A 22677-nucleotide genomic window follows, 5' to 3' on the forward strand; every position below is an offset into this window, starting at 1 on the left:
ATGACATCCAAACTCCTGGCTTGCGTCTTACTTCTGTCAGTCCTTTGCACATGGTGAGTGGTGCAATATTTTTATTTATTTATTTTTTTGCACAGCTGTGCAACTTTACAACAACAAATGTGCATGTTGCGTTCAGGCGACTCCAAATTTATCCAAACTTCGCTCCAAGTTTACGGGGATAACTCCAAGCGAGGAGTCGTCGTGTCTCCATGCTGTATTATTTATTTATTTATTTATTTATTTTTTTAAATCCTGTCCGTGCTTCTGCTCCTTCCAACCACCTTCTTGCATTTGCACCTTTTGCAGCTCCAAAACATTTGAAAACGAGGAAGACTACGAGGATGTCACTGTGAACCAGATGCTGGCTCCCAAGTCCCAGCAAACCGACGCCACGGAAATACTCAATAATTTACTGAAAGAATATGATAAGAAGCTGCGCCCGGACATCGGAGGTGAGGCTCACTTTGTTTTTACCTTCACCTGTCTTGCAGACTGCAAGTGCAAATCTCTCAGTGCACCCAAAGGTAGCGCCTCATCTCCACCAGTCTATGTAAAGAGCTGCTCACTCAGTTATTCTAATTTAATAAATGTGCAGATAAGAGGTTTCTGGCGATCTGCAGAGTCCCTTGAAGCAGCACTAATACCCAATTATGTGGGTCACACCTTCTGAAAAGGCTGCTCTCATAATTGTAAGGCAAGCAGCAACCTGTGTGACACACAGATGAGAGTGTCCATTCATGCTTTTCCAGAAGCAGGAGATTGATTTCAAACAGAGTTTCGTTCAAATGGGCACATTATGCCAACAGGAATTTAACAGCAGAAGAAGCTTCAGTCACATCACTTAGCATCAGGTTTGAAGAAGAGACGCTGAAATTAAATAAGTGGAATGAACAGAAAATTTTATGTCTGGAACAGGACTGTGGAGAGCAGCAGGAGAGTGAAAATACTGGTGAAAAACAATAAAGAAAATGTTTTCACACTATAAGATAGGGTTGATAAATATCTCAAAATACTTTTTTTCATACTTAAAGATCTAATAAAGGCTGCGCTTTTATAGAAAGTTTTGGGCCACTCGGCTGTATCCTTTTCAAATCTTCACTGGCTGACATGCAGGTATTTTTTCATTTTAAGTTGAAATCACTCAAGATTTTCTCATTTGGAAATACAGTGAAACACAATAAAAAAAAAAAAAAAAAACAGCACCTCTTTGACTGGGGTGCCTTTTCAGTCACTTTCGGGGAATACCCGGCTGGAAAGAACTGTCCGTTGCTTTATTCTAGCATGTAGTTATTGTTTGACCTGGTCGCGTTAGTCTCATCCCAGGTTATTGGTCACGCTGCTCTCAAAGAGCTCTCTGGCTATGAATGATCAGAAAGTCCCCCGTTGGCAGGAATGTTAACGGAGAGTGTTTTTGTGTGGAGCTCCTGCAGTGTCACAGACGCATCATGTGGGATTCCTCCGGTGTTTAAATGCCAGCAGACTCTCTCCACTGCTTCTCTTTCAAGCGGCCACCTCATGTGGGAAGCTGCTGTTTGCAATCCTCAGAGTCAAACCAGCTCCGAGTTGCCAATATGAAATCTCTCTCAATGGTGTTTGTGCTGCCGACTTGTTTGAAATAATAGCAAGATGAAGAGATGAGCAGCCATGTGTCACAGCGCTGTGTGAAACTGTGGCAGCAATGCTCGGGTTTTTATAAAGATTGTAAAGGCACCATTATTGTTCATGTTACCCCCAAAAATGAAATACCCATTTTGGTGAAGCAATTTAGACTCTTGAAATCCTGAGAATGTCTGAGAATGTTGAGTTTTGTAAAGGTACATAGACGCTCCAGTTTTACTAGAAGGTGATGAGTTACATTATAAAAAGACCTTGCTCGTATGAGGAACATTTGGTCTTCTCTCAATAACTGTTCGGTGTGTTTAATCTAGGATAAGTCTGTGACAGCGAACGGTTCTCAGTCTTCAAGGAGACTGTCAATAATTTCAGTTGTCTATATTGGTTTATGGTAAATCTACCCAAAGGTTCACCTGCAGTGGATTCAAGCTGATTTTCACCCTCTGAAGTCGGATTTTCTGTGATGGTTAAATGCATTCTACTTCTGATTTGACTGATTCAGTTTTCCCAGTGAAGTGGAGCCTCAGACTCTGTCCACCCTCGAATCGTTCAGCTCCGCCGTGTATCGGCGTTGAAGGAAGGTCTGTTTGCTTGGAAAAACAATTTGCGACCTCCCATCATGTTTGCCACATCATACTGATTCCTGAATCCCACCGGGTCGGTCTGCGCTGTATTTCAGCTGTGATTGGACTCTATTCGGCTCTTGAGTTTTCACCTGTGGTGCACTTATGAAAAGCTGTGGAGGCTAAACATACTGAGCCAGACTCAAGAAAACCACGGGAAATGTGTAAGTAAACCAAATGTACTGACTCACTGCCGCATTTCGGCTCATAGGAGTAGGAAATAATCTCAGTTGATGTAGGATTCATACTTACTGCAGTAAATACGTTTTTGCTTATTTCTCATCACCTGAGACTAATACGATTATGAGATTATAATGAGATTATAATGACCCAGATGAACGTAGTAGAAGATGAGACCCGTCAGAGTCTAGACACGGGGACGGGCGGAGCGGAGTCATGGATGGATAATGGGACTGTTGGAAAGACTCCCTGAGCAGGCAGGCTAATGAGATGAAGATGATGACGAGGATGGAGGAGGAAGATCACACATCACCAGCTTGGAAAGGCAGGCATTGCATCGGTGTGTTCGTACTGATATTTCAAGAGCGCGAAGTAGAAATTCTGGAGCACAGTTTATTCTGGAATAAACCAAAATTGAGAGAATACTGGACAGAAGTGATTGGAGATTGAAGACGGGCTGATTTATCATCTCTGTACAGAGACGATGACAGAAACTCTAGATAACTGGAATGTGAATGGATCGCTATTCCTCTTTAAACTTAAACAACAGCTTCATAAAGCTAAAGCCTTCACTCCGCGTCCTCCTTAGTGCTGGTAGCACCTGGGCTAAGGCTTCTCCAGACCGGGTCCTCGAGAGCCGGCGTCCTGCATGATTTAGGTTTCTCCCAGTTGCAACACCTGACTACACTGATGGGCTTTTTTAACTTTTATTAGAAGCTTGAATAAACCATCATTAGATTGAGCAAGCAGGACCCTTGAGACCTGGATTTGGACCAGCCTCTGCTTATTAGATATAGACAGAAGTTAACCTGCTCAGGCTCACAGTTCTCTACTGTTAACTCAGATCACTGATTTTGTATTACCTCTAAATGTCAGAAAACTTTTAAGATCCAGTCATAGACTGCTCCCTTTTACTTATGCAGTCAATAAACAGGTACTCTAATAGATGTTAAAGTACATTAGAAAAACATACTTTGCTATAGTTGTTCTAGCTCACGTTATGTAATAAAAGTGCTTTTTTAAGCCGTTCTGTTTATAGAATCACACTTTTGTGTGTCAAATGTGAAATTGATGAGGTTTTTTTTGTCCCCTACATTTTGCACATTTTTACACGTACCAGATTTAATTAGTCTATCGTATTTCCAGTCAGTGGGTTTTTTCAGCTGATTGCCTTTTCCTTAGTGACCTACTGTAACAGGGGTTCAAGATGTAACTCATCAGAGTGTCCTCATGAATATAAATTACATTTGAAGGTTGAAACTTTGAGTGGAGGAGAGCTGTACGAGGAGTTACGTGACTCTCCGACTCATTTTCTCGTGTGTGCGCCGAATGGCTTGTTTTGCCGGTCCTGATGAGCCGATGATCCCGATCAGTTCTCTCGGAGAGGCTGTGGAAGTGGCCTGCGCTGCCTCGGCCTCTTTACAGCTGATGAGATTTAAAAATGACTCCAGACAAAATACTTTAGTGACCTGTTCTCTTGTCGGGTATTAATATCAAGCAGCTTTTATCTTGTTTTCAGTCACAAACCGGGCTGGATTACTGTTCAAAAAGCTTCAGGTTGAACAGCAGGAAGTTTTCAGGACGCAAATCAAGAGAAAACATCCGTTGGACTCTTGAGCCTTCAGCAGTCTGCTGTGCGTTACGCAGCACAGTCCCTGTTATCGCGGCCCTGTTAGGTGATTGGGATTCCTTGTTTGCCGATGAAAGCTTGTTTATATTTGCAGCCATGATTTTCATTATATTCTGTCTTCTGGCAAGCGGACCAGCAGCTCGCTGTTTGCTTGTTTTTGTAAAGAGATCAGCGGACTTGATGAGATTGTACCTTTAAAGCTGCTGTAGTCAATATTTATACATCAATAGTGGATCTAATGCCACTGAGCAAGTGCAGATTCCACGGATAATTACTACCAGCTGTTAACAGTCGAGTGATTCATTCTCATTCAGTTCCTTGTTTTGATTTTTACAACTCTGTTTTAAATTTGCTCTTTGGACTTGATGTGTTTTTGCAGCTTAGCTAAATTATTTTGATGTAGTCAAGATACAGTTTAAAATACACTGCTGTAAATGGTTGTTCTTTAAACAAGAAATCTCAGGATTTTCATTTGGAAGGGGGAAACGTCCTGCAGCCATCACACCTGTTACATTAACCTTATAACTTAGGCCCTGTTTACAAGGCATTTCAGTTAAAAACAATTCATTTTTGTGTTTTTGTTTCAAAAAGGTTTCGCATTTACGCAAAGTTCTCAAGAGAAAAGCAAAACTTTCATTGTGTTCTGGGCGTCCATTTACGCGACAGCGATACTCAGAGAAACTGAAAACATGTCTTTTTACTCTGCATTGGCAGGAAGGCTGAAAATTAACGGAACCCTAATCCTCATAATCCACATGTACAGAAAGTTTGATTCATAATTCTGCCATGTCTGTGTAAGCAAATTTCATTTTCAAAACGTTGCTGTGTCAACAGAAAAAAAAATAACTTGAAATGTTTTCATGTAAATGGAACCAGAGTCAGCCAAGCAAGTTTTATTTGTTGTTGTTCTATGTTTTATGTTTTGCTTTTTACTTATAAATTGCTGTTAGTGTAGATTTAAGATCCACAGTAATGTAATTACAGATCATTTAGTTGTGTAAAACATTGAACACAGGCTCATAAAGTACAGCAGGACCAAGACTCAGTTCTGGAGGAAACACTAGCAGTGGCAGCAGCTTGGTTCACTGGGCCTTGGAAGGACTCTTTCTTACCTCTGTTTGTTTGTGTTGTCTCCGGTTTTGTGTCCACTTGCTGCCTCGAGCTAACTTGATCTTTCTCAAAATGCAAAAGGTGGCTTCTCTACCTTTATGTTACACCATATGTGGAATCGGTTTCACACCGTTACTCCTAAACATGAAGTAATATGAAGAATAGATTGGGGAAAAAAAACTAACAATGTTTTCAAAATGATCATTTTACTTTGATATTACCATGTTTTGGAAACTATTATCCCTTTCTCTGTACACAAAGGTCAAGTCACCATTTCATTGTTTGAGGAGAACACTGATCTAAGAATGTCCTCCTGTAAATATCTGCTTTCTCGCTCATTTACAGAACACGCAGTTTTACGTCACCTTTTTGACACTATTTATTGGTGTGTTGCATCATGATACTCTGAATGTTTTGAGTTTTGTCTTAATTCCATTAAATACTTCTGTTATTGTTCCCGTCAGCTATATTTCAAATTCTTTGCTATGTTTAGGTGGTCTTGAATTCAATAGATATATCAGACAGCCGTTAAAGCTAGGGTTGGCGATTTGAATGAGATACATTTTTTTAAAATACTGGTTAAAATGATCTTCATGACCCGATGGGAATCAATTCATAGCGTGTGTTTAAAGTAGTTTGGAAAATATCCGCTATCTACAGCAGGAGTAAAACGGGACAAACTGCGACCAATAGTCTTGACGGGACACCTTTTTTTAAACCAATCAAATCCCTTCGCCGTTCGACCTGCCCCCTGCGCGTACATGTCAATGGCGTGCACTGACCCTGGTTCAGTGCGTGCGTAGAAGGACGGAGCGTCGTTGCAGAACGGCGGAGACGAATGTTTGGGGGTTCACTCACCGTTCAGTGCGCCATAACTTGGCGTTGTGCAAATAAAGAAAAACGAAGAAACGAAGCGCTGAGGACAGGTTACGCCAGGAACGCACTGGACGCGGAAGCGCCGCGCGCACTGCACGCGCCGCGAACGTCTCCGCGTCTACGCTGCCAACGGGAGCTCCTCCAATGGGGTGGGAGCTGGGCGGAGCTAGCTAGGCGGAGCCTTGGGAGATGCTACATGCTAACACTAGTTTTCCAAGATCGCCAACCTGAGCTTTAAGTGTCGTCTTCTGATTGCAGGGTTACTGATCGATCAAAACCTGTGTGTGCTAAGATGCTGAATCACTTTAATTAAAAACATCACTAATACTAATGTTATTTTATTGTTGTGACTTTTCACATCTCTGCATGATTTTATCACTGGTAAACTGTAACTTTTAACTGTGAATAAGACCACGAAAGTTGGTCTTCACATTATTCTTGTTGTTGATTTGATAAACTGTGAATGGAATCAAAGGACAGACATAGATTACCAGGATCACTCCAGTTTTCACATAAATGACCAGTGCCAGGATAAACTAATAAGTTGAACATTAAAAAGACCCATCGTGCATTCTAAAGTACACCCAGCTGACATTTTTAATATGGGATCTTGTATGCTTCTTGTCATGCGAAGCTGGTGGAAGCCTCTGAACGCTGCTCCCTCACAGCTCTCTCCATACGTCGCCCGACTCCAGAGATTCTCCCCCGGTGCTCCTCCTCCTCTGCCAGAGTGACACACCTGAAGGCTCCTGTATGGCGCTCGCTTGGTGGGGCTGCTTTGGGTGTTTAGCAGTCTCAGAGGTCTGAATCTTCTCTGGTCTGCTGTAAAACAGACGGATCTGTTCAGCACCAGACTGTCATGGATGGAGCGTGGCGGCTCGCTCGTCTGGACCTGGACCGCTGAAGACATACGTGTTTTCCTCTCTTCTGGGCTGTTTCATTTCTTCAGCAGCAGGTTGTTCCTGTTCTTGGCCGTACAGCTGGAGAACCACAGCAGGAGGCTCTCTGTGGTTTACCGATAGGAATCAGTCGACATGGGAAGACAGAGGCCGGATTGTCTGCTTGGTCGTCTTCACCTGCTTGGAGAGCGATGTCATGAGTGTGTAAATGTGCGTGTTCGGATTTGTAAGGAGGAGAGTAGGCAATCGGCTCTCACGTTTCAGCTTTTCTGGAGTCAAGAGTGAAGTTTCCTCGGCTGGCTGAGGTCTGGAGCTGTTCACACCACAGACAGGCCGGCGTTTCCCTCGCTCTTCATCAGCAGTCATCTTCACAGCGCTGACGGTGCTGCTGCTGTTTCATGTCGCTGAACCTTCGTCGTCGTTGTTGTGGCCAGTGTTCGCTGAGAGCGTTAATGTGCCGCCGTCTGTGTGTTGGCGCGCGCAAACCAAGGTCACGTCGCCTTGCAGTGGAACGGTGCTTGATAACAAGGTGAGCAGAGGAGAGAACGGTACAGAGCCCAGTGGTCCGTCTGTCCAGGATGGGTGGGCATAATGTGTGATATCTGATCCAGGCCTTCAGTGGTCTGTTGCTCAGGAAAACATGGATCCGGGTCCACAGTGAGCTGCCTCATGCCCGCTGTCCTCTATGGACAGGAGTGGTGGGAAGTGAGGAGCGATCATGTTTTAGCGTGGTTTGCTAGCAGACGCCTGAACTAGATGTAAAGGTGGAAAACTTGTCTAATCAGTTCTTTTCCTAGGAAAAAGTAATTACCATCACTGTGTTGAAGTTGTAAAACGCTAGTTAGCTGTCGTGTGTTGTGTTGACAGTGGCACTTTGTTGCATTGTTCTCATATCAGAGATAATCCGATTAGGCAGAAAAGAGGGAAGATTCTCGAAGCGACATAGCAATCGAGACAAACTCTTCACATTAAATGGATGCGCTACACTGTACACTGCTGTCATTATAGCCATAACAAACACTCAAACCGTTTCTCCAAGCTGCTTTAGGGACTTCTGCATTGTGAACACCTTTCTCCATCGCACATCGGTATTGATCTGTTGAAACGTGTATCCCTCCACAGTCAAAGTGGGAAAAGTGAACTTGTATGGGTCATTTTAAAAATATATAATAAATCGGATGGGGGCAATTAGCATTTTGGATTTTCCCCTAAATTCCCCTGACCACAGAGCACAGATAAGTAAATTAGAAAAGCATTTGTTTTGAAGTGAGCCCTTTGATAGCAGATGGCGTGCTAATGTGATTCGACCTCGTCCCCTTGGCATTATTGAATGTGACTTTTTAAACCTGTAGTTAAACAACAAGGGGCGTTTCCGTGACATAGTCTGAATTTAAAGTGATACTTCTGCCAGTGGGGATGTGAGACGGTCTGTGCTGACCTGAAAATGTCTGAACAGCTGGTTCAATGCTGCCGGTTCACCAGTTTCAACCTGCCTCAGACCAGATATCTAGAATTCATATGATGTGGATGAACTCTTCACTATGGATGGTTTACCATCCTCCTGGTTCTATAGCTTGGCATACTTCGATAGGTACAGGCATTAAATTGTCTTCCAAACACATTTATCATAGATTGTGATTCTTGAAATGATTCTATTTTGCATAATTTTGATGTGGCGGTGAGTTTAAGATAAATGGAAACTGAAAGATTTGTTCTACTTAGTTCAACAGGATAAACAAATATGACATTATAGGTGGTTGTTAAGGGGTGAGAGGAGTCTTTCTCATAAACTGACAGTTGTAAATTGTACCAACTGCTTAGGGTGAAGCTGATTTCTTTGCACACTTGTTCTCTGTCATGAGAACCTTCAATGATGAATGAATGAAGCTCCAGATGGCCTTTGTGAAAATCTACAGACGCCCTCCTCATTCCCTTAACTTGTTAAAACTCTACATTAAAGCTAAGCACTGGTTGACATAGTCACTCTCACAGCACACTTTACCAAAACCAGTTCTTAATTCTACAAAATCTGTCATGACTGTCGTTAATTTGCGCAAGTCCACTTTTTATAATCTGAGGTTGGATACCACTGAACTTTAGTAAAAAAAAAAAAACAAAAAAACTTGAAGGTTCTTTATTCTCATTGTTCTAGAAATGAGAAGGACACAAGTCCCAAATCAATACAGCATAAAAAAATTATTCTGGATTTTTAAAGTTATTTACTAACTACTATAGCTTTTTTTTTGTTTTGTTTTTCTCTTTGTGCGTCGTGTCAAGAGAAAAACTGGTTAAAAGCCGACACCATTCAAATAACGTGAGGCTTTCAAATGACATACCAGAAGAATTCTCTGCTTCAAAACAACCTTTTCACACACATGAGTGACAGAAAAGAGACTTTTGTTTTCACATCAGCGTCAGCTGAGCATCTGATAGTGATTGATTGATTTGATCAGGGCGTAACATGTTTGGTTCACTGTAATTAATCAGAGCCATGAGTTGCACTGGTTTTTATTAAAAAGCAGATTTTGATCAAGAACCCAGGAAAAACTTAACACCGCTTTCGATTTTTCTTTTTGGACTTTAATATTTTATGCTGGCAATATGCAGTGGCACACATCCATTCATCACTCAGTGCTGACATTAGTGCAGGTTTCTGTCATTTTCTCACTGAAAGTAATGGAAACATTGTGTTTATCCAACTAGATTCGACTCGGCTTTTGTGACAGCGGCACTGCAGTCATTTTTCCGGCATGATCATTAACGAGCCCTTTTTAAACGGGCTCCGTTGTCTGCTTACTGGGTGACAGATGATCGGCCGGGCTACAGTTAGCCAGGGGGGGGATGATCTGCTCTGCTCTTTGAATATTTCAGAGCCCTTGGCATTTCTTCTAGTAATGAACCCGAGCAGCGAGACGAGAGGTTGAACTCTTCATGCCATCCGTCATCGCATGGCGAGTGTGCGGACGCCGGCTTCGGACGGACGGCGACTCTCCCACGTGTAGTTATGTCACAGGGAGTTCCTGCTCGAAAAAGTGAAAAATTAATGTAGCGGGAAAACTGTAGTGCAGCAGAGAAGCAGACAGTTACTTTAAACCGAGACAAGAGACGAGCACTGCTTCAGCTTTAAAATAATTATTTAAAAATAATGTATCATCTAGTGGTGTGTTTTAGTGTGGATAAAATAGGGAAATAGAGGACAGTGAAGGATTTAAGTATCAACTAATTTTATTTAGTTTTCATTGTTGAAATACAAGAGCATGTGAACATTTTCCAGAGAAAAATAGCCCAGAGTTTCTGATACAGTGAACACTGTTAGCTAATGGACGTGCATCGATATGGTGTCAATAAGTGCATTGAAAGCAGAGTGCTAATTCACTGACAGAATTTCCTTTTTTGTTTTTTTGTTTTTTTTTTTTTTTTTTAGCAAAAATCACGCTTCAATTTAGTTGCAGTGCTTAGACATCTCATAGCTTAGTATACTTTATATACATATGGTCATCCAGTCAATCCAGAGTCAGTCCAACTATTGTTGTTGTTTATGCACATGTGCAGAAGAATTATTCATTACAGCCGTGGTGTGTATTCAGTGTTGGCATTTCTGCCTATAGCTGAGTGTTTCCAATAAGTAGTTTGCCAGTTTACATGACAACTAATCCAGAGCGTTTTAGCAAAGTTTGGTTTTCAGTGACTCCAACCACCATTATTCTCTCAATGGACGCCCAAAACGTGACGACAGCTTTGTTTTCACTGTAAAATATTGTGTAAACAGACCCTTGATGGCCATCAACTGACCTTCAGTTCTTTCTGTGTTTAAGAATAACTTTTCCACCAGTATTTAAAAGTTCATGAATCAAGACAAATTGTCAGACAACAAAAAGATAAGTCTTCTACACCTCTGGCAGCCCCATTGGTATTCACAGAACAAAGCTGATCATCTTCATTGGCCAGCTAGAACGAGCGTGCAGCGTAGGCAACACCTGCTCACGACCCTATATCTTTTTTGCGATTTGTGATGAGCAATCATTGGAAATCAAAGATGGATTATCTTCTTAACGTTCCTCTGCCAAGGTGCCATTCAGAGGAAAAAAAGGCAGAAAGAGCTAAACCCTCTCGGATGAATGCACATAGCGGCCGAGGCCAAAGGAATTGATCGGTTTGAGTCGTGGCGCCAGTGGAAGTTTAATCAGCTCAATAGATGATTTAGTCTTTCATGAACTTGGAAACGTGCGCATTGTGAGAGCACAGACCATGAGACGGCTGCAGCTTTAGGCCTCGTTTACACGACGATGCTTCAAGTGGAAAAGCTAATCTTTAGTTGCTTTTGGCTGCTCAGAGCCACGAAAAACACGATGTTTTTGAGAGCGACTGCTGAGATGGGACTGTATGTCAAAGCTTCGACTCTACGTAGGTGGGAAAAAAAACTTTCTGAAGCCGCTCGGGCTCCGCCTCTGTCTCTGTGTAAATGATCGAAACTCTGCTACTGCGAACATGGTAAATATTTCTGCACAGTAGATGGATGCTCATGTGTGGCTTCATTACATCAACAGCCAACAGCATCCACTAGTGCTGTTGGCTGCTAACTACATGAGCGTTTGCTGTTTCCACGTACATGGACATCATTTAAATGACAAACTTTTCTGAAACCTAAGTTAAAACAAAATGCATTTTCACTTTGAACATTATGTAAATGGGGCTTTAGGCTCAGTCTCTTTACAAAAACTTTCCGGCCTCTTGTGAGCTGACAAAGACATTACTAGGTTTCAATCAGCCTGAAAAGGCAAATATTCTGCCTCTGTCATGTGATCTTACTGGCTATGAATATCGCTGTCAGTGTGTCGAGCTGAGGGACGAGTCGGCTGCGAATATGCATCCATTGATCAGATGGATGGGGGGCTCCACCGTAAACCAGAAGAAAGATTAGCTCATGTCTCCCTGGACCTTTTCATCATCCTCTGTCCTCTCTAATTACAAATAAATCTCACAGGAACGTCTGGTTTCTTTTCTTCAACCCATATCACTGGACGATTTTAGAAATGTCTCCAAGTGCTCGTTGCCTCATTGCAAAGCGGATTAAGACCTCCCCTGAGAGAGTGCTCTCTCAGTCCCTCTCCTGTTGTTTTGTTTAAAATTGCCCACCATCAGAATTTTATTGTGTTGGTATTTGTGCAGATAGCTCCCTGAACAGTACAGTATATTTAGTATGACTATTCACAGTGCTTCACTGATGGCTGCACAGATAAATAACCCACATACAACCACTAATTAATTTCTACTGCGTGTTATCTGTTCCCCTAAAGTTAATGAGCCGTTCCCATTTACTGAATGACTAGTCACAGCCTAACTGCTGCTAAGTGGCACTGTAGGTGAGTGCAGAATTATACCCTGCAACACAATTAGTGTGGTATAATGAAGAAAGTAATGTAATGCAGCTTCATTGCCAAGGGTGCAAATCTTAAAAAGGGACATAATTAGTGACTGGTACACCCGTTGTTTGTAGTCTTTAATGGTCCACATCTTGTGATGCATTTTTTGGACTAGAGCGACACAAGTTGAACTTCATATTGTGACAAGATAAGTAGCACTGGGCAATAATATAAAAGAAAGATATTAATAATGTTGTTTGCACAAAGTTGAACAATTCTAAAGCAAGGTTGTTGTTTTTTTTTAATATTCTGAAGGTCCTGCAATACAAACCAAGCTGCATTATGATTTGTTTTACGTACTATAATTATAAACATTTGAATGGACAGACGACCAAGTTGGAGCTCGAGTATATTCAGAAATCTACATACCCCCCATCTATGTCGACAGCCTAGTTTTCTTTTTTTACACCACCTGGTTTTCTCAACATTATTTACACAATAATTGTCTGTAAACAGCAAAGTGTTTGTATTTTCATGTTTTCATGTTCAAAAGGTAATGTTTTTATAATCACAGCACTGCACTTATCAGAAAAGACGCTTTCCCTGTTTACATGGAAGCAAAGTTGAAGGGTTGCAGAAAATTCAGTGATTCACCGCACCATTGTCACCAAATGTCACCCAACAGCAAAAATTTGAATGATTTAACCTGGCTTCTCTCTGTTTAGTTTGCTCATTCTTTGTCTGTATGAATGCCCAATAGGAAACAACTAGATGTTTCTTCCCACCGCTGTGATCAGTAACTTCCGTATGATAATCTCCAAAAAGCTTTTAAAGTCACAATCATTCTAAGAACTCAATTGTGAAATTAATGAGTGCATAGATTTCATAGTTAGAAGTGTGGTTTTTCATGTTGACGCTCATCCATCTGGTGAAATCACCTTGTTGATCACAGTTTTCTCAAAGGTTCAACAGATATTCTGCTGCTTTCTCTTTCTCCCAGTTGCCGGACTTCAACACACCAGTGTCTCTTGGCCTTTTTTTTTTCTTCTTTTTTTTTGCAACACTCTATTGTAGACCAGCCATTACATGTCATTTGACATTTTATTCAGCAGGTACATGAACAAGCTCGTACGTCATTTCTGATGACTCACTATCGGGATGAGAAATGAAAGCTGTAAAAATCCACAGTGGTTATCCTGGGGATGTGTTATCGTTTGATTTTATGTGCTGCTTGTTGACGTAAATGTTCCTGCTCATCATCTCTGTGGTCATCACAGAAACATGTTCAGAGGAGCATTGAAAAGAGACAAAGGTGAGAGCATTAATTCAAATGTGCTCACTCATAAGTCCCTCTGGCTTGTACTGTGTTTACAAGATCTTAGAACATCTGGAAAGTGATCACCTTTTTATGATGACCCATATGAAATTTAGCTAGTCTAAGGTCTGCTCTTGTTCTTTGACCTAGTGAGATAGAACAAAAACACCTTTACTAGGCTGCACCATCGGTGGCATCGTTCAGGTTTTCAAGAGAGGATTCGGTCTGGAGACAGGAGTCGGTAGCAGCACAGCACCAGTGGGTTGATGACTGACTATCTGAGCTGATTGTCTCCAATTAATTTCTCCTCTTGGCAGCTGCTCTGCAGGTCAGAAGCATCCTGTAACAGGATCTTACATTATTACCCGACTGCTCAAACACACAGAGCTTACTTGTAGCTGCTCTGTCCCTTCTGGAGGCATGAAATGGGCTCCGATAAAGTCAAGGTTGTTTTCCATGCCTGAGAGAGATTCCACTGAAGGTTTTGGAGTGATTATGTCACCTATTGCTTTCAGATCTTTAAAACTTTCATGCAGAATTTACAGTAGACCCATCAGTTTGCTTACAAGGTGACATGCGATAAAAGCTGTCTCAGCAGGACTTTCTTCTGGAGTGTCATCTGGCAGCATGTGGAATGGAGACAGACTGGCATGTGGAAAAAAAACGTTATTGCAGATTTGTCATTGATACAGACGTTCCAAACAAAGGTAGATGGAGGTGCTCTTTGGTATGACAATGCCACAGGCTTGCAACAGCAGCACGTCAAGGCTAGCTCCTTCTCGTGTTATAAACTGAAATGAAAGAAAACATATTTTTTAAGTTTGAGTTAAATTAGGCTAAACTGAAGATATTCTCTTGTGACTGAAGTTGTATGCATTTCTAGGAGGATTATGGATAAAAGATATTACTTCTTACAAATTAACCAGACTTACCAACAGAAAAAAGATAATATCTATAGTAGAAATAGTTCAGAGTCTCTTCAGGGGCCGGTATGAATGGTGTCAGTCGAAGAGCCCCTCTGGGTGTCGTGCAGGAGGGCAACAGATTTGGTCCTAGAGCGACTCTAATTAGATTGCAAAGAGCTCAACTGGGTGCAAACCAGGAATCGTGGCCAAAAGGTTGAGCACTAGAGCATATGAAGACAGGTCCTCCTGGACCCCCGCAGACATGGGCATGGGGGTGTGGGTCTTCTGAGACCCCCTCAAAAATGGGCATGGAAACAGTTGGAGGTGGGTTCTCCTGAACTCCTTCAACGATGGGCACCGGAAAAGACGGGCAGGTCCTCCTGCATCTCCTCAAAGTTGGGTGCAGAAGCAGATGGGCAGTTCTCCCTGAACCAAATCAGAGATGGGCATGGCAATTTGAGGCAAGTCCTCATGGACATCCTCAAAGAATGGCACTGGACTAGATGGAGGTGGATCCTCCATAACGCTCTCCAAGTTGGGCATGGAAACAGATGGAGGTGGGGTTACCTGGAACCCCTCAGAGATGGGCGAGTGAACAGATGGGCCGGGCTCCCAGGACCCCCGAGAGATTGGCACGGGAAAAGACAGAGGCGTGTCCTCCTGGACCCCCTCAGAGATGGGCACAGAAACAGATGGAGGTGGTTGGTCCTGGACCCCCTCAAAGATGGGCAGGAGAATGGATGGGCTGGTCTTTCTGGACCCTCCACAGATTGGCATGGGAGCAGACGGAGGCATGTCCTCCTGCACTTCCTCAGAGATGGGCACGAATGAAGGCGGAACTTTTTTGCACCCCTCAGAAATGGGCACAGAAACGGATGGAGACGGGTCCTCCTGGACCCCCTCAAAGATGGGCACGAGAACAGATGGGCTGGTCTTTCTGGACCCCCCAGAGATGGGCACAAATGATGGCAGGTATTTCTTGAACCCCTCAAATTTGGTGGGCACGGAAACAGTTGGCGGTGGGTCCTCCTGGAACCCCTCGAAGATGGGCACAGGAACAGATGGGCACATCAGTAGACCGGGCCGTGTCCTCCTGAACCCTGTCAGAGATGGGCACAGAAACAGAAGTGGGTCCTTCTGGACCCTCTCAAAGATGATGGTGGGTACTGCTGGACATAGTCTGAGAGGGGCATTGGAGCAGATTTTGGCAGGTGCTCCTGGACCACCTCAGAGATGAGCATGGCGCGGTATCAGAGGGTGGTGGCTCACTGTGGCTTCCCTTTGAGATGGTTGTGGCAAATGACGTTAGCAAAATGATGTGGGGGCGTGTCAGTGACTCGACTGAAGTCTGTTACAGGTGCCAAGACAGGGATCTCCAAGCCTGATCCTGGAATCTAATGGCATTACTCATTACGCTCAGATGCTGTAAATCAGGAAAATAGCTTTAAAAAAAAAAAAAAATAGAAATAGAGAAAACAGAGAGAAGACAGGAAAAAAAGCTGTCAAGGGCCAGATTTGGACACCCTGTTCCCATGCAATAACCGAGTCCCTGGAAACTCACAGCACCAGCAGGTTGAGCTCCAACCCGTCAGTGCAATTTTATTTCTATCACGCCAAATAAGGTAGCCTGGGCAACTGTGAAAAGGAGAAACTCCCATTTGACGGGTATAAACCTTTACAGAACCAGGATCAGGTAGTCAGGCTTTTACTGTCCCTGTTGAGTTTAAGAAGTAGAGAGAAATGCACAAGACAGAAATCAACAATCATTAAACAGATTGTCATAAATGTGGAGGGAAAGACAAGAAAACTGGGGTGAAGCAATACTCTTAACTCTTGAATGAACACATAAAAGAATCAACAAAACTCATTAATCCAGGCTTGAGCCAGTTGAATACCATTTCTTTTCTTTTATTTCCTTCACATTTACTGCTGTGCATCACATTCCCAATGCTGATGAGCTTTGTCTCCACTCATCAGGTACTGGCCTCTTTAATTTGTGCTATTATCTACCACCTTCGGGTGATGTAGACTCGGTAAGCCACAGCATTGATAGAAGCTGTGATGGTTGGATTATCACTTAATTGCATTCGTCTGGCTTGCTGAGGTGTAATTCAGTTTGTGATCCGTCTATGAGGATAAAAACCTGCTTGTATGAGGGGGACTGGACTTACTTGAAGCTTCCTGATATTCTGCATGGATCTGTTACCATCACTAGTGTCTAGATCATCTATACATGAGTGCATAATTGCTGTATTCACTAATGCATTTACATTGGCGTTTGATCTTAGTATTCGGCGCATAAAAGTAATGTGTGATCGCTATTAACAGCCATAGCTACCTGAGGAGCCCTTCATTCAGCAGCCACTCAATCAATCCTGAAGGACTCAAAAGGGGCATATATATCTGAATGAAAATCTTTGTCTCTGTAATTTCATTATTTTTTCTCTTTTTTTTTTTCTCTGCCAGTAAAACCAACTGTCATTGATGTTGACATATATGTGAACAGTATCGGGCCGGTGTCTTCGATAAACATGGTAAGACCATCTTTTTACCTTATTTCTGCAACACTGTGTAACCTCTTTACTGAGCCTGAGCGGTGTGAGACTCATGTGAGTAAAAGTAATGTGATGCAAAGGTGGAAGCTAATTATGTGGGTTTTAGACAGAGTGCAGGCAGGGTGTTAAACAGTGAAAAGTGTGTGCTAGATGTTTTAGACCTGGTAATTATGGCACTCAGATGATGCATATCTAATTTGATAAGAACTGAATGCATGATGAGAACACATCTGTAATAAAAAGGCCTATATAATTGGTGCCTCTGGAAAATTGTGATCGTGGGATTTCAATAATTTATGAGCAAAATTAAGCAAAATTCTAGCTATTGACATGATGGACTGGAAACCCTGATGCAAGCAGCTTCATTTTAGATGTCATGTCATGTAGTATCATACTGTTATGAATCACAACTTGAAAAGACATCAAAATTAGCAAAACTACTGTAAAACCTGCAAGAAGTGTAACAGGTGTGAAGACTGTGAACTTATGATTATTTAAGTAAAAGCTTCTAACTACTACAAGTCAGTACATACTTCTAAATGTGTAATTCCACTGAAATTACAATATATTGGATTATTCAGCATTGAACTAACAATAACCACTGTGAGGGAAGCTGCTCTCCATGGACCCTGTGCAGCAGTCGGGTCTCTTCCAACAGCTCTGCACAGACTTACTGTCTTCACTGTGATTGTAAGTGGACAATAATGCACTCATTTACTGGTAGCATGCTGTAACTGGCTGAATCCAGCTGGTGATGTGCCACAGGAGTGATACTTCCACAATCTGCCCATCATTTTCCTGAGTAAAAGTGTTTCCAGCTTTGCTTTCCAGCGATGGGGGAAATGGGAGAGATCTGAGAATGGAAATTTACTCCTGTAAAATGGCTTCATTTTGTTACGGCGTGACACTAACCAGGTTTTTCATTTATGATTGTAATTTACTCTCAGAAGAATCGGCTTCTCAAAAAAGCTTTCAATTATAGCAGTGATGCTTTAATATGATTCTCTCCTTTGGGAAATCTGATCGAAAAATAGCGACATTATCTTTTATTGTATTCCAGAACAGTCTGGTCTAAAATGTCTCCAATGACACTGAGGTGAAATGCATGTCAATAGAGGCAACCACAGGTTGCTAATTGTTGTCTGTGTATTGGGATTTAGCAGCTTGTCAGTGTAAATCGCAGGACTGTTCACAGTGTGGGAGGTTGTGAGAACTGATGGTTGGCAAGATTAAAGGCAAAGAAGCTTAACTGTTGTTTGATGTATGTTGCATTCAAGCAGTTGTATCCTCAATCTGTTTATAAGAAATAAGAAATGTATATCTGAAAGTGCTAACTGATGGAGGGTCTTAGGACTTAGGTCTCTTTTTGTTTGTTAGGGGCCTCTGCAAATTATATACTTAGGGTACAACTATCTGTTTGTCCATAGAAAGAAGAGTCTCCCCCCTTCTGTCCTCCGTGATTTCCGCCTATGGCTGCAAATGCTTAATATGCAGGTCCATCCCAACATGTGCAACATCTCTGTCTGAACAGTCGCAACACATCCACCAACGGCCCTGCTGACGTCTAATCAGCAAAATGAAGTGAAAACACCTGTGTGGCTGCTCAGAGGGAGGGAAGGAGGGAGAGGGTCTCATCCTTGTCATTAAGACATGAAGTGACTTTGATTAAAAAATAAAAATAAAAAAGATGAAAGCTGCAGACGTCACGTTTCACCCTGAACTTCACCAGCACTCGAGGTCCCAGAGCCACGTGCCAGCTGAATATCTGGAAGTAAACATCAAAAGCTGGGCTTATGCAGACCAAAGTGAAGATCTAGTGAGTGAATTTAGCTTCTTAATTGTTGGAGAGACACAAAAATGACAAACACTCACAGCTATTACAAAAGTTGAAGCACTGACGGGGTAAAATTAAAAAAAAAAAAAAAAAAAGGCTTTGTTAAAAACCCCTCTTTGTAAATGAGCTTAATTTGTCACTGTAATTGTCATAAGGACGTAACATGCTTTAGCTGCGGATATGTTGTGTGTCACATTCTGGTGTAATTTGCACTGAAGCAGGTTAAACATGAGCTACCGCCTCAACAGTCCAGCTACATTCCTCAGTTCTACAGGTCAAGATGAACTATGTTGTAGAAGTAGTAAATACTACTGTAAATACGGCTGTAGTAAATACTTCTCCTGCACATGCTCATTAGATGGACAATGAGAACAATGTTTTCCTCCAGAGTGTGATGACTCCCAGTCCATATCCTCCTGGTCCTGGTTCTGGTCCATATTCTGATGGTCCTAGTTACAGTCCAGATTCTCCTGGACTTGGAAGTTTCAGAGTTGACAGTCGGTGTAATAGAAATCCAGCTCTGTCGCCTGTCCATCTGAATGTCCGTGTTCTCACGTCGTTGTTTACAGCTCATTGTTTTCTGCACACAAGTGTGTGCTACCTACATTATTGTCAACCTTTCTGCTACTTCTGTACAAATATTCTTTTCAAAACGTAGTCGTGTAAAGGTGGACGTTTTCTTAAATCAGTGCTTTTTCATTTGAAACGCCATGCGTACAGGGCCTCCGTTTCTGGTTCCTTTGATGCTGCAGGTTTTAACTGAAACATTTGAATTGTGCTTCTTTGGCTTGTTCGATTGCTTGAAATTGTGGCTCAATGTTTGCAGAGGTCACCACAGTGTGTGAAAACAGAGCAAACTGAGGGATGAATTATGTTTAACTTGTTTGCAGAAATGTAACAATTATTGCGAACACAAATAACATCAAATATAATTGAATACTTTAAGAAATGCTTTGTGGTCTGTTTGGAAATGAAGTTAAACAGTCATGAAGAACTGTTACATCATTTCACCCTTTTCACTGTAACGAGGAGAGACTTAAATGTACATTATCTTAAGGCATGAGTTTAATTTATGACTCTTTTGTTATAGCTATAGTTATTAAAGTCAAATACAATGTCCACTTGACAATAAAAATGATATAGATTATCTTCTGATTGTGAAGGTGAATCGTTTTGATTGATTTCAATCTTAATCAAAACGACTCATTACAGCATATTTACTTAAATTTCAACACTTGAATTGCTAATTTCATAAAATACCATAACACAGTTTTATCATCATTTCTTCCTATTGTAGCTGAACTATAGTAATATTTACAGTTTTAAAATTAAAGTTTTATCCATAATTGAAAACTTACCATCAAGTTTTCTTAGTATATCAGCATCAAATGAAGTCAAACTAAATATTTCTTTACAGAAGCAGTAAAATATTTTTTAACCTTGTTGTCTTCATTTACATATCGGAGTAGGGCTGTTTTATGATTGATCTATTTGTCAAGAGAGAATTGTTAAAAGGTTTGTTCTGTGCCGTAACACAGCCAAACAAGGCAAGTTTTGCCAAACGGACCATGTATGTCCATAACGATATCTGCTAACAAAGTATAAATACTCAATTTTGCTCTGGATTAATCACTATAACATTTTATCTCCAGATTACACACTAAAACACATTTAGCTTGTGGATTCTTTTCATTTGCTTCATCTAGTGATAAAGTGTCTTCAGTGCATTGAGAACCACGAGGCAGACATCTTTCAGGTCTGTTGGAAAATGGATGAATACACTTTGATTATGAGCAGGTTGTGTTTTACAGTAGACCCCCTGGAGCCGCCACCACTAGTCAGGAGGGCAACACGTTCTTCACTCATGCTTGTCCATTTCCATTGGTGTATACCGAAACAACACAATAATGGTTGACAGAAATTCTGACCAGCCGGGTTTCCTATCCGGGAACGTTCGGTCTGCACACACGGGAGCCCGTAATTTGCTTCCTTTTGAATCGACTTCGAACCGAGGGCACATTCAGTGCTACTACAGAAAGTACCGTCTCTTTTCTGGGTGACGAGCATAATTTAAGCCCCATTGTTGGAGAAGTCTTCATATATAGTCAGAGCCGTCATACTGGTATTGTGTGTGGTGACAATGCGGGGTATAATTCAGGGTGTCATGACTAGTTCAAGATGCAGATGGTGATTAATTCTTGTTCAGCGCGAACTTGGCAGACCCCTTTCCTGTACCGAGTGCAACCGAAGAGAGAAATGCTCTGCACACCTGTGGTGAAATTTTAATTTAAAGAGCCGGAGTCATTCATGTCCACGAATCTATTAAAACATTGTACCAACACGTGTGACATGAAGGTTGCTCTGCATGTGGAGAGTTTTGGAACAGGTTGAGGGGGGAAAGCACGCCAACACCTGAGCTTCGTGGCAATCATATGTAAATGCCATGTACCATTCACCAATACCCCCCAAAATTCATTAATTCAACAGTCAGTTTATTATATAGCCATCAAGATATTTAGGCTCTTATCCATTCATTGCCCATCCACTTCCCATTCATGTGTACATTGTCTACTTCCAACTAGTACCAGAACAGCGAGGTCTTATCTGCAAGGCTGTGTCAAGGTAAGGTAAATTAAGATTAATTGTGTGCAACCAGGATTTTTAAGACAGAACATTTCTGAGCCACTCCAGCTGTACCTGTTCTTTTTCGGTGCATTTACACTTGGAAACATGACTTACTGGGAAACACAGGTGATATAAGAGACTTGAAACGTGGCGTGATTGTGAAAAATGCTGTGATCTGAGAATTTCAGAACCCAACAATCCTCTGGGACTGTAGCGGAGCCAGAGTCGGGGCAAGGGGGCGGTCGCCCCAGGGCCCACAAGGTCATAGGGCCCCGTTTCATGTGATGTGTTCACATTTACTCGTAAATAAATTATTATAATAAAATGTGCAGTGTGTGCCAGAAAGTACGCATATGAGTGTGGGCTCCAATTTGCCAATTCTTACATTACGACTGTCCATGAATGCATCAGAGCTGTAAGCCAGCGCTGATCGGCTGTGCAGCATGAACCAGTTTTTTCTTTGCACCTGATCTGAACTCTTTGGAGGGAAGTTAAACTGTATGCTAAACACTATGCTAGCCGCTAGCGGTACTACCCAAAACCTAACATCGGAGCCACTGGTGAGTCAGTGAAACCTTCAGAAATATTATCTTTATCAGAATGCTGTGGTCTTAAACACCTGCCTATTTGAATGTGCCTTGTGTTGCTCTCAACTATAAGAGACCGCCGAGTCTATTGTTTTTTTTTTATTATTATACGTGAATTCCAAAAGATATAGATAGCTGTGTCTATATCTATCTGAATAGATTGTGTAATTTTAGACCAGCTGTGTTCATTTTATGTTTAAGCTGTATCAAAGATGGTACAGATTTAGCCAGTAAGTTTTTAATCTGCATTTTCAGCACCATGGACAGCAGACGCTCTGAGTGACACCTGTCAGGCTGCATTTGTGAGCGTGTGTGTGTGCGTCTGTGTATTTGTTCTTCAGAACAAGTTTGTCAACTGGTTTGTGACTTTATGCTGCTTTCTGAGGCATATAGGTTTGCTTGGCTCAATAAAAGTGAGCGTTAGTGTGTTGTTTGATGGTAGCATGAGGGATTGTTTGAATGGTAAAATTACTATCATAAGGGCCCGTCGAGAATGCTCCGCCCCCTCTGTACTGAGACCCACGCTCCGCCTCTGCTCTGGGACTTTAACTCACAGAATCA

General features: G+C 41.9%; 1 protein-coding gene across 1 annotated transcript in view; it reads left to right on the top strand.

Moving 5' to 3' along the window:
• gabrg3 (gamma-aminobutyric acid type A receptor subunit gamma3) overlaps positions 1–22677 on the top strand; it is a 57412-nt gene continuing 34735 nt past the window's right edge. The window contains exons 1-3 of the mRNA XM_030083117.1: positions 1–53; positions 307–452; positions 16982–17049. Of these exons, the coding sequence (XP_029938977.1) occupies positions 1–53; positions 307–452; positions 16982–17049 (267 nt within the window). The remainder of the gene's footprint in view (positions 54–306; positions 453–16981; positions 17050–22677) is intronic.

Source organism: Salarias fasciatus, chromosome 23 (assembly GCF_902148845.1).
Source record: "Salarias fasciatus chromosome 23, fSalaFa1.1, whole genome shotgun sequence".
In the NCBI taxonomy this organism is placed as follows: Eukaryota; Metazoa; Chordata; class Actinopteri; order Blenniiformes; family Blenniidae; genus Salarias; species Salarias fasciatus.